At 30.8% G+C, this 11834-nt stretch overlaps 1 protein-coding gene across 1 annotated transcript; it reads right to left on the bottom strand.

Annotated features, from left to right (window-relative positions):
* Nucleotides 1-7439: 7439 nt before the first annotated feature.
* Nucleotides 7440-10455, bottom strand: LOC111912624 (protein PMR5). The gene is made up of 5 exons (XM_023908370.3): nucleotides 9980-10455; nucleotides 9729-9900; nucleotides 9451-9629; nucleotides 8454-8612; nucleotides 7440-7932 (listed from the first exon to the last, which is right to left on the bottom strand). Exons 1-5 carry the CDS (start codon nucleotides 10438-10440, stop codon nucleotides 7602-7604), a joined length of 1302 nt encoding a protein of 433 aa, XP_023764138.1. The 5' UTR covers nucleotides 10441-10455; the 3' UTR covers nucleotides 7440-7601.
* Nucleotides 10456-11834: the final 1379 nt, after the last annotated feature.

Below are 11834 nucleotides of genomic sequence, written 5' to 3'. Positions count from 1 at the left end.
AAACTGGACTCCTCGCGGACAGAGCTTCGGCTCGGGAATTGCACTTCTCGGGATCTTCGGGGCTTCGGGACTTACTTCGGGGCTCGGGAATGATACCGGGACTTCGGGATAATTCTTGCACGTAAATCGATGCAAAATGGGAGAGAGAGGAGAGAAAATGAGCAAAAGAGCCGGCTGCCCTCGCATGCTATTTATAGAGGCTGAAGCCTCGCATTACATTGGGCGTAATGCCCTTACGTGGGGCGTACTCCTCCGGAATCGTCATGGTATGTGTCATCGGTGCACTTGAGTGCGAGGCGTGTCACGCTTCGGTGTACGCTGGGCGTACAGCCTTATGCTGGGCGTAATGTGGATCGGACTGGTGACTCCTCCCCCCTTCGGATATTATCCGATATATATATATATATATATATATATATATATATATATATATATATATATATATATATATATATAATTTAATAAATTTCGAAAATTCATATCTTCCTCATATGAACTCCGTTTTCGACGTTCTTTATATCCCCGCGTAGGTGAGACTACGCTCTACAACTTTCGTTTAGACTCTGTCGGCTAGTTTTGAACTTATTTTTAGTAGGCCGGGACAGGAAAACTCCGTTATAAAATAATAACTTCTTCATCCGACGTCCGTTTTTGCCTATCTTTTTTATCGTTTTACTACTATTAATGAGATTTTCGATTCTCGTTTAGATTGTTTTGGCTAAAAACCGCTCGGTCTCAAATCGAGTATTCAGGCTGAATACTGCTAAGTCGAAACTTAGAAAAATCATAATTTCCTCATACGAAGTCAGATTTGGGCGTTCTTTTTATGCACACTCTCGGTTTAACGAACTCTACGACTTTCGTTTAGATCACCAAGGCTAAATATCGCTCTAACGTAAATTTCACTTTTTACATCATTCAGCGTTGCCGGTTCTGTCGCGAAACTTCGACAGGCCATAACTTCTTCGTTATAACTCGGATTTCGGCATTCTTTATATCTTCGGAATCCTTATTTCGACCACTACATCTTTATGCAAAGATATCGGGCTTATCTCACACTTTAAATTTGACACTTATTTTATTCTTAGTTTATTAAATTATAATAATTAAGAAAATAAACACATAATTAACATAATTCACATAATACTCAAATATTTCATCATTAATACTCAAAAAAGAGTTACAAGGATTAACCTAGAATATTACATCAATGATAATGCCTAGCCTGGAAACGCGGGTGTTGCACATTACTTAGCAATTCAAGTTTAAGCTTAGAAATCCTTACAATTCGTAGTTCGCTTAAGCTAATGCTCTAAAAATTTTGAAGCGGCTTATCATTATCCAATACTCTACTTAATTATTTCCTATGGTTTATATCCATATACTCCTAATGAATCCGTTCATATATTAAACACCCGACGGTTTAAGTCTAAATACCAATCCGTGGTATTTAGTTCACTTAAACTACTACTCTGATACCATGATTGAAAGGATCCCTTTCATAATTTAACGTTATTACTCCAAGTTACTCCAAAACATGCTACATGCATATTCATAAACATATTTTATAGATATATGATCTGATTACAAAAGACTTGATATAAACCGACTAACGAGGTTTTTACAAAGTTATATATATATATATATATATATATATATATATATATATATATATATTACATAATTTCCCAGAAATTTATACACTAAATACAAAAGCTATAATATTATCTATTTAACATCTTCTAATAGTATTTAACTATACTCGATGCTTATCACCTGCAATAATTTAAACACTGAGAGGTAAGCGGTGATGCTTAGTGAGTTCAATAATAGATAAAATATAACGTTATGCCATATATATACATCAATATGGCACAAGCAAAGAGGAACAAGGGACAACAAAGACATATGTGAGTCATGTGACAAACTTTCCATATTAATCAATGATTTGATTCAAAGATATACAATCAATGAGATACAACAATTTCAACTTGATATACATCAATAAAGCTTCCACCCAAATGGAATAGAAGACATACAGCTTCTTATTAACATTTTGGTAGATTTTGCAGGCTTTTAGCCCTATCTAACCTTCTGCCAATGCCATAGTGGTAGAAGTCATTCTCTTACAGGACATGCGCTACATGGCTAGAGGTTACATACCAATACCACTGTGATACTAGTCCTTTCACTGATCACATGGTCAAAGGTATAGCTTTGCTACCATAATAGTACGAGAAAATAACACGGAAAAGCACATAGCACATATAACACATAACATACAATTGTTCCTATATATTGAACTCACCGTGAATTAACCGAAGGTTAAAATAGTAATTTGGGCAACACTTCATTCTAATAAATAAGTTTCTTCGATTAAAACCAGGAGCTTTATTGAAAACCGAGCCTTGCGAGGGTTGAGCTTCAAACCGAAAAGAAAAATTTCTCGGGGTCTTCGGGCACTTTGAGATGTTTTTCAGGTGTTTGGTAGGTTCCCGGGACTTGGGGGCTGTAAAGAAGTTTATGGGAGTGAAAAATGTGAAAAAGATATAAAAAGTGTGAATTTTCCAACCAAAACCGGGAGGGTTCACACCCTCTATATATAGCTGCGAGGCTCAGATCCGGAGGGAGGAGGAGAAGCCACGCGACAGCTTCGTAGGCAAGGGGGAGGGCACGGGTCGGATGCGAGGCGAGGCACGCGTCATCTTCGGACGCCTCTACGGATGCTACACGCGTCAGAAGCTGATTGGGCCGCGCTTCGGACTCGATAAGAATGCGACACACATCGGACACGGGGCAGGCTCGCGAGCAAGGGTGACGTGGCCGAACCCTGGCCTTGCGAAATTCCTCGGATTTTGTGTTTTTCTTGGTTTTTGTGTCCCAAACTTAAAAAATCCATAACTTTTTCATACGAGCTTCGTTTTTTACGTTCTTTATATGCACGCGTAGGTGATATCATACTCTACAACTTTCGTCTAGACACCGTCGGCTAATTTTGAATATATTTTTAATATTATTATTTTTAACAGACCGGGACAGAAAAATCCATTAAAAATTCATAACTTTTTCATCCGACGTCTTTTATTGTCTGTCTTTTAACGGTTGTGCTATTATTGACGAGACCTTCGATTATCGTTTAGGTTGCGTCGGCTAAAAATCATTTGATCTTTATTTCGAGTTTTTAGTTGTCTATTGTTATACCGAAACTTAGAAAAAATCATAACTTTCTCATACGAAGTCAGATTTGGACGTTATTTTTATGAAAATTCTCGGTTTAACGAGTACTACTACTTTCATTTAGATCACTAAGGCTAAAAAGTAGCTTATCAAAAACTCATTTTTTACGCTAACTAGTGTTTGCCGGTTTTGTCGCAGATCTTCGATTGGTTATAACTTCTTCGTTATAACTCGGATTTCGATGAGGTTTTCGCCTAAATGTTTCTAACGATATTTCTTTTTACAACTTTCAATAATAAATTTTATTTATCTCAAATTTTATACTTTCGTTTAATTTCAATATTTAACTTTTGAATGGAATCTCATAAGACTTCCAATATTTTCCGAGTGATTCTAAACATAGTTTTACTTCATTTATAGTAAAAAATATTTGTTAGAACTCAACGCTCAATATCATATAATATTTCATAATATTATTTATTTTTAAACTACATAACACGAGAACTAAGCATGTATGTTACATTTAATTTTATTAATTCCTTGTCTAGCTTGCTAAATGTGCACTATTTAAGGAGTTTATGCTTTTTAACTACAATGATAGATAAGTTTAAATTAAAATCAAGCTACAATTAGATGAATACCAAAATAACATTTATTCTATTTACATTAAAAAATACGATTATATTATACTTGTGTTTTCAATATCTATATTATTTATATTATTACATGACATTTAATTGCTATATATTTTTAATATACATGTAATATAATTATAAAAACATGAATTAGCATTTTAGGCTTTGTACATGTAAATTCAAAATTTTCATATAGTAACATCATTTTTAGTTATATATACATTTTACTTTATAATATCTCCATTTTACTAAGATAATTGGTAAAACAAATTAACACTTTTTCATTATAGTTAAATTAAAATAATTAATATTGTTTTATAGATTCCAATACGATATGGATTCAACCGACCCTAAGCACATATGAAAACAAAGAAAATTGCTTATGGATAATAGAAAATCTAATATTATGTCTATCGTTAAATTGGTAATTGTTTATCTACACGTAAAAGTAATTTTATTGTCATTCATTTTCTAAAATTATTTTTTCTTATAAAAATATTGTTTTATATCGTATCAACTTTTCATGTTCCGTAACCAATACATTTTCTTATTCATTTTGTTACTTTTATATAGTATATGTAGTTTATTGTCAGCAACATTTAAGATAATCAAATAATTCTACGTATATTGTCGGTGACAAAATGTCAACCCAAATTATATCATATGGATATCAAAGATACGAATTTCCAATCTACTTTTAATTTTAATATCATAAGTTCATTATCTAACGATGTTAAAAAGAAAAAAAACTTAAAAAATATATTTGGATAACAAAAAATTATGTCCACCACACCAAGCAAATATATATATATATATATATATATATATATATATATATATATATATATATATATATATATATATATATATATATATATATATATATATATCTTGCAATTTATTTGAGTTTTCGTCGGTAACTTTGTGTTACACATTTCTGGTTGGTTAATTGTTTAATTTCTCATGTCTAGCCTTTTGTGAAATAAACAATACATATTTGTATTAAATATTGTTATTATTTCATACTTAATGCTTATCATGATCAATTGATTTCAATTTATTTCCAATTTTTATTTAATAAATCTGTTATATATCATTTCCAATGATATCACTTCACTTTTTTTTCTTAATATATACGTTAAGTTACACATATTTTTTTATTTTTAGTGTAACATACATCATGTAATTGTTTAGACAATGATGATAAACTTAACAATAAGACATCTAATTTTGTATTCAAATAAGTGTTGGAAATTTGTGATTCATAACAATTATTTATAGGGCTAATGTTATAAAAACCCTTAAGTTTTCAGGGTTTTGTCGTTTTGTCCAAAGTTGAATTTTATATCCGTTTTTTACCTTAACATTTTCCAAAAAAAATGTTCGGTTTTACTATTTTACCAGTGATAACAGGTTACCATTATATTAACTTCGCAAAAAAAAAAAAAACTCTTAAGTTTACAGTTCTTTTACGTTTTTACCCTTAAGTTTATAATTTTTTTTTACACTTTTTCCCTATGTATTTTTTTTTTCATATTATACGTATTCAAGCAGAAAAATCATATGAATATGTATATTATGAAAAAATATACTTAGGTAAAAATGTAAAAAAAAATTATAAACTTAAGGGTAAAAACGCAAAAAAAAATGGTAAACTTAAGGGTTTTTTTTGCGAATTTAATATAATGGTAACCTGGAAAATCTGTTATCACCGGTAAAAGTGTAAAACCGAACATTTTTTTTCGAAAATGTTTGGGTAAAATCGACAAAACTCTAAAAACTTGATGGTTTTTATGACATTAAGCCTTATTTATAATATGTCAATAGTTTTTTTTTTTAATTAGTATAGATTTAGTTACTTACTTATTCATCAATTCATTTATATTTATTTCAAAAGTTTACTTTAAAAAATGTTTAATATTGACATCTTCGTATTCAAAGCAATTATTTTGAATATGTCAATAGTTTTTTATTAGTATATATTGAACTACTTACTTATTCATCATTTCCTTTTAATTTATGTAAAAATAGTACTTTAAGTTTAAACACTTAATATATACACATTTATATCATTATCATTATATTTTTAATAAACCCGTATAATATACAGGTCTCCCACCTAGTATTATATATATATATATATATATATATATATATATATATATATATATATATAGCTAGGTTATAATGTGGATGAACAATTATTGTGCGGACGTGTGACAATGCTATTCTACGAGAATTACTAAGATAATAGGTTGTTTAGTAATGGGAATACATTCAACCTTACACAATTATCGTCATTTTCATGCATTCTCACTATTTCTTATTCATTTTTGTCACACATCGTTTTTCACTCATTTTCATTCGTACAGAATACGACTCAATAAACATTCTGACAAAATGAAAATAATAAAAAAAGTCTACAATAACCTTATACATGATTTAATTAGTGAGAATATGTGATAATGACAATAATTATGTAAGATTAAACGTATTCACATTATCAAACAACATATTTTATTTGTCATTCTCCCAGTTATATATATATATATATATATATATATATATATATATATATATATATATATATATATATATATATATGTTCAAATGTGGATTGACATCTATTGTGCGGACGTATGAACAGTGTTATTCTGTGAGAATGACAAATAATATATATATATATATATATATATATATATATATATATATATATATATGTTCAAATGTGGATTGACATCTATTGTGCGGATGTATGGACAGTGTTATTCTGTGAGAATGACAAATAATATATATATATATATATATATATATATATATATATATATATATATATATATATATATATATATATATATATGTTCAAATGTGGATTGACATCTATTGTGCGGACGTATGGACAGTGTTATTCTGTGAGAATGACAAATAATATATATATATATATATATATATATATATATATATATATATATATATATATATATATATATATATATATATATAAATCAAAATTTATGGGGCCGTAAGATTTGTGGAGGCCCGTGATGGTTGCCCAATTTGCACTCTACTGGGCCAACCCTGATGTAAATTGAATTTAATTGGTTGGTTTTATAATCCTAGTCTTACTATGTGCTTGTTTTAACATTTCAGTAATTTTCTAATAAAATTTAGTGTTTCCCACAAATAAATAAATCATAACGCCTTGTGGTTTTTATGTATCGGGCCCTTATTTATCATATAGATAGCGTAATTATGATACTTTCTATGTTGTGCAAAATACGACCCACCAAAGTCTTCATTTTAAGTTATTTAAAGCCCATTATGGTCATTTAACCTCTCTCTCTCTCTCTCTCTCTCTCTCTCTCTCTCTCTCTCTCTCTCTCTCTCTCTCTCTCTCTCTCTCTCTCTCTCTCTCTCTCTCTCTCTCTCTCTCTCTCTCTCTCTCATCTCTCTCTCTCTCTCTCTCTCTCTCTCTCTCTCTCTCTCTCTCTCTCTCTCTCTCTCTCTCTCTCTCTCTCTCTCTCTCTCTCTCTCTCTCTCTCGTAAATGTGTTGTGTATGTGTGTCTTTATGTGAACCGGATACAAAAAAAGGTATTTATAATCAAGTAAATCAACACATTACCAAATACCAAACACTTGTACAATTGCATACAAATTACAATCAATTATAGGTAAATACAAATTTTGTGATTCCTAAAACACCATAACTTAACTGATGCTAAAAAGTGACTAGAAAAATTACAATTCATTCGATCAAACCTCCTACACATACAATTCATAGATACACATTAAAAGAACAAAGCAGTATAAAAGAGTTGGTTCCACGTATCGGGCAATCCAGGTAAACACCAATGGCTACAATCAGCGTAGTGGTCAGGATTAGACTGTTGGCCCGGGCTAAAGTCCCCACTATAAATAGACGGGTGTGCATCTTTTCTCATTGCTGACAAAGTCGTTATGTCAAGTATGTATGCAGGGTTTTGCATTTCACGTATTACAGTGTCAATAACTTTCATTTGATCAGGATAGACGCCTGGGTAGGTAGACCCGCTCATCGGACTTGTTTCGCCGTAGCAACTTTTTCCTATACTGGTGGCACCGGCGCTCCATTCAGATGGGCTGTAAAAGGTAACCACCGACGAGTTATTATAGAACAAGAATATAGACAAAAGTGTTGGAAGGTTTAATGCAAAGGGAAAGGCAACCACACAATTTGCATGTGAATAGAATTTATTATTTTTTTTTTTCTTGTGAGACATCTTTTCCCCCTGTATTTACAAATTTACTTTTGATTATTTAATTTGAATTATTATATTATAAAAAATTATTATCGGCAACATAGAGTGGGCAAGTATATAAATAGAAATTTGTGGCTAGGAACTAGGCCAATAGTATTGGGTCCAATTAGGACAGCTAAACTATTGATTCCGCTATTATGTATTTATGTTGATGGACCCTAAATTTTTAATTACTTTTTTTTTTCTATTAGAATTTTAACTTTATTTTACCCATCTTATTTCATGGAAAAAAAAATCGTTGATAACCGAATTAGATTGGTTAACATTTTTCTTGTCAAAATTAGTTAAGAACCGAATTAGTTTTTTTAGAAAATTGGTTTATTTAAATATAAAAAGACTTACTTATAATGGGTAGGGGACACTGATTGGAAAAAAATTCGGGTCGTAATTGTATCAACATTAGAATCAACCCATCGAGCCCATGTTTTTAAGCCTGTATCCAATGCGACAAGACGATCCATATCCTCATAAAGATGTCCACCTGACTCGATCAAGTCCCACCTGTATCATTATCATCATCAATTTAACATAGTGGCGTATCCAAGAATTCAGATATGACGTACGACTTTTAACCTATAGATAGATTTATATTATATCTTGTCCTAAGTTATATATAAATTAAGTTATATTAAAATATTGTTATGAATTATGATAGCGTCGGTTTTGTAATTGTTTTGACTTTTGGACCAAATATGTTTATCACATGTATGTTGCTCACTACTTGTTTATTCAGCTTCATCTAAATATTACTTAACCCATCGTTGACTAATCCTCTTACTCAAATTAGTACACACAAATCTCGTGCTCCCTATTTTTTCTATTGATATTATGAGCTACAAAAACATTAAAAATGGTTATTACAACTTGAAGTTGTAAAAATAAATAATTGTTTTTTTTAAAAGTCATATTCAAACAAAAAAAAACGATTATATATGGTATAATACAACTATTTAAGTATCTTTACTTTATCAATTTTTTTTCTTGAATAATCAAGATTGACAAAAATGCAATACCAAAAAAAATCAACATAAACATTGAAATTATGCTTATATAGTACTAGTATTACATTTGTGTTGATTATTTAATATTGTATAATCACTCTACAATATTTATTTACAGAGTAAAGACCTTTTTCGTTTTTGAATAACAAAATATATGCCAATTAAATTTAAATGCTTATCCTTTCTAGATTTTATTTGTTATTTTATTTCTATCCAAACATCACTTAATTTCATGTAACAACTTATGACGAAATCATATATATATATAATTTATTTATGGTTATTTTATTGTTGGATAAATATAAAAATACATGAAAAAACAATTACTATTTACTAACCCTTGAAGGGAGCCTTTATGACTCCACCAGTGACCGGTGTTAAACGACAGAACATCGGCGGACATCCACGCCCGTGCATTCTTCGAGATTTCTTCCAATTTAAGCACCCTCCGCCCATCCACGGCGTCAATGTCCACCAGATACGGCGCTCGATAAAACGCCACATCCACCCCATAATCCTAATTCACATATTTTCATCAAACAAATTAAGCGCCACTCCACCCACCATATTCAAATCGATCAATTACAGAGTAGTCAAAATCAGATAAATGCTTTACCAGAAACTTAAATGTGGAGAGAGGATCGCCGGTAATCATCTTGGTGGCGGACTGTGGCACCGCCGACAACGTCATACAAATCAATGACTCCCATTGGTTTCGCCCAAGTGAGTCTCCGACGAACATCACCTTCTTCCCTTTCATGTTCATCAGAAATTCGAGTCCGTTAAACCTGCTCAAATCACAAACGATACAAATCGTTAATGTTTACAACAGCTACAATCAAGTAGAAATTCACATTCGAAACTGACCTCGGGAGTTCACAATTGGCAGGTTTCCATCGATACTTGAGGTAATCGGAGTCGGGTCGGCCATACATTTGGCAATTGAACTCTGGATCGATAATCGGGCAGGAAGAGGCTTTGTAGATCGGGTAGGATTCGTCATGGACCCATGAACCCATGAACAGAGCACATTCGGAGTGGTTTGACTGACGGATACGGATTGGCTGCTTTTGGCCGGGGTTATCGCCATTGTTGTGGATAGGATGAGGTAATCTAACAGATGAAGCTATTAACAGAAAATTGAAGGATATCATACATATAAGAGTAGATGTAGAAGGGTTGAAGATGGAGGAAAACGCCATTGGAGAAGATGGTGTAGCTTTGGCTATGGGTTTTGGTGGGAAGAAGGTGGGAAGGGGAAGGAATTTTGGTGGATATGGAAGAATGGCTACTTTTTGTTGTGTTTGTGTGCATGTGAAACTTAGCATAATATGACTTCATGTCTCTCATGTATATATAATGAGTTTGCATTTTGGATATATATTTCTGTATTATTAAATAACTTGATAAGCCTTTAATTATAAATTATAATAATAAAACATTAAATAACTTGGTTGTCTATAATAATTTTGAATTCTTTCGACACTCTATTATTTCTTTTTTCTAATTTGGATATTTTTCTTTTAATTTTGTGCACTGTTTGATTATTTCTCCGGTCATCTTTAGGATGACACTGACATGACATGACGGCCTTTTACTATTAGTGACATCGCAAGATGTCAAAATTTCAAAAAAATAATAAATAATAAATAATAAATAAAAATCTGACCTTTGTAATAGATATCTAAAATATAGATTTTTGTATAAATTGGTCTAATCATAAAAAAATGAAAATTCAAACACTAGGTCCAATTACCCTCATCATTCTTGATTTTGGAAATCGATTTTGCAAGTAGGTTCCTTAACCAAATTTTGGTGTACTGAATTTAGTAATAACTTAACTAGGTTCTTGTATGTGTTTGCATACCTTTTCCACAGATCCCTCGGTGGTGTTATGTATATCGTGATTGAGTTTGGTTTATGTTTGATTGAGTTTGTTTGAAGATAAACGAGTTTAAGGTTTTGTGACGAGTTGATGAAGAATTTAGGAATTTGATGGAGTTCAATTAGTTTTGCTCAAATTTCCCATAAGATGTTTTAAATTGTACTTTTGTTTATTTCTTTATTATATACATCATAGGTTGTTACATAACCAATCTCACGCGATGTACTTTTGTTTATTTGTCATCATTCTTTCTTTCATTTTATTACATCATTACACTTCCAAGATATATGTTTTATCACGACATTATACTTTTACAAATCATTATGATATGGTAATTCAAAAAAAATCTTATTAAGAACTTATACCTTGAAAATAATCAAAATATACCTAATTATAGTAGTGAAATTTGTTTCTTATATGGATAATATTGCCATAACTTGGATAGTTTCAAAGTACAATGCTATAATAGACATATATGAAAGTATGATCCTATATAAATAAACCAGTGGAAGTATGTTGCCATTTTGCATTTAACACTATGAAATACATCATCAATGAAATAAATAATGGTGATATTCACATATGTCTTCCCAAATCCTTTAAAACCAAAAAATTAGAATATTTTTTTTCATGAAACATATTAGCCAAACTGAATAATCTATAACTATTTGAATCAAGCATTTTCTGCGGTTTGAAGTTCACCCACTTATATATTTCCATATATAGTGTACTTGAAAAAATAACCATTAAAGAAGTTATATATGACTTTCAAGATTCATGAAAGAACATTATTCATGATGAAAAAACCTTTCTTAGCAAAAATAAATGGATGTTAAT

The sequence above is a fragment of the Lactuca sativa genome, chromosome 5 (genome assembly GCF_002870075.4).
Source record: "Lactuca sativa cultivar Salinas chromosome 5, Lsat_Salinas_v11, whole genome shotgun sequence".
NCBI classification, from domain to species: domain Eukaryota; kingdom Viridiplantae; phylum Streptophyta; class Magnoliopsida; order Asterales; family Asteraceae; genus Lactuca; species Lactuca sativa.
This window is presented reverse-complemented; position numbering and strand designations above follow the sequence as displayed.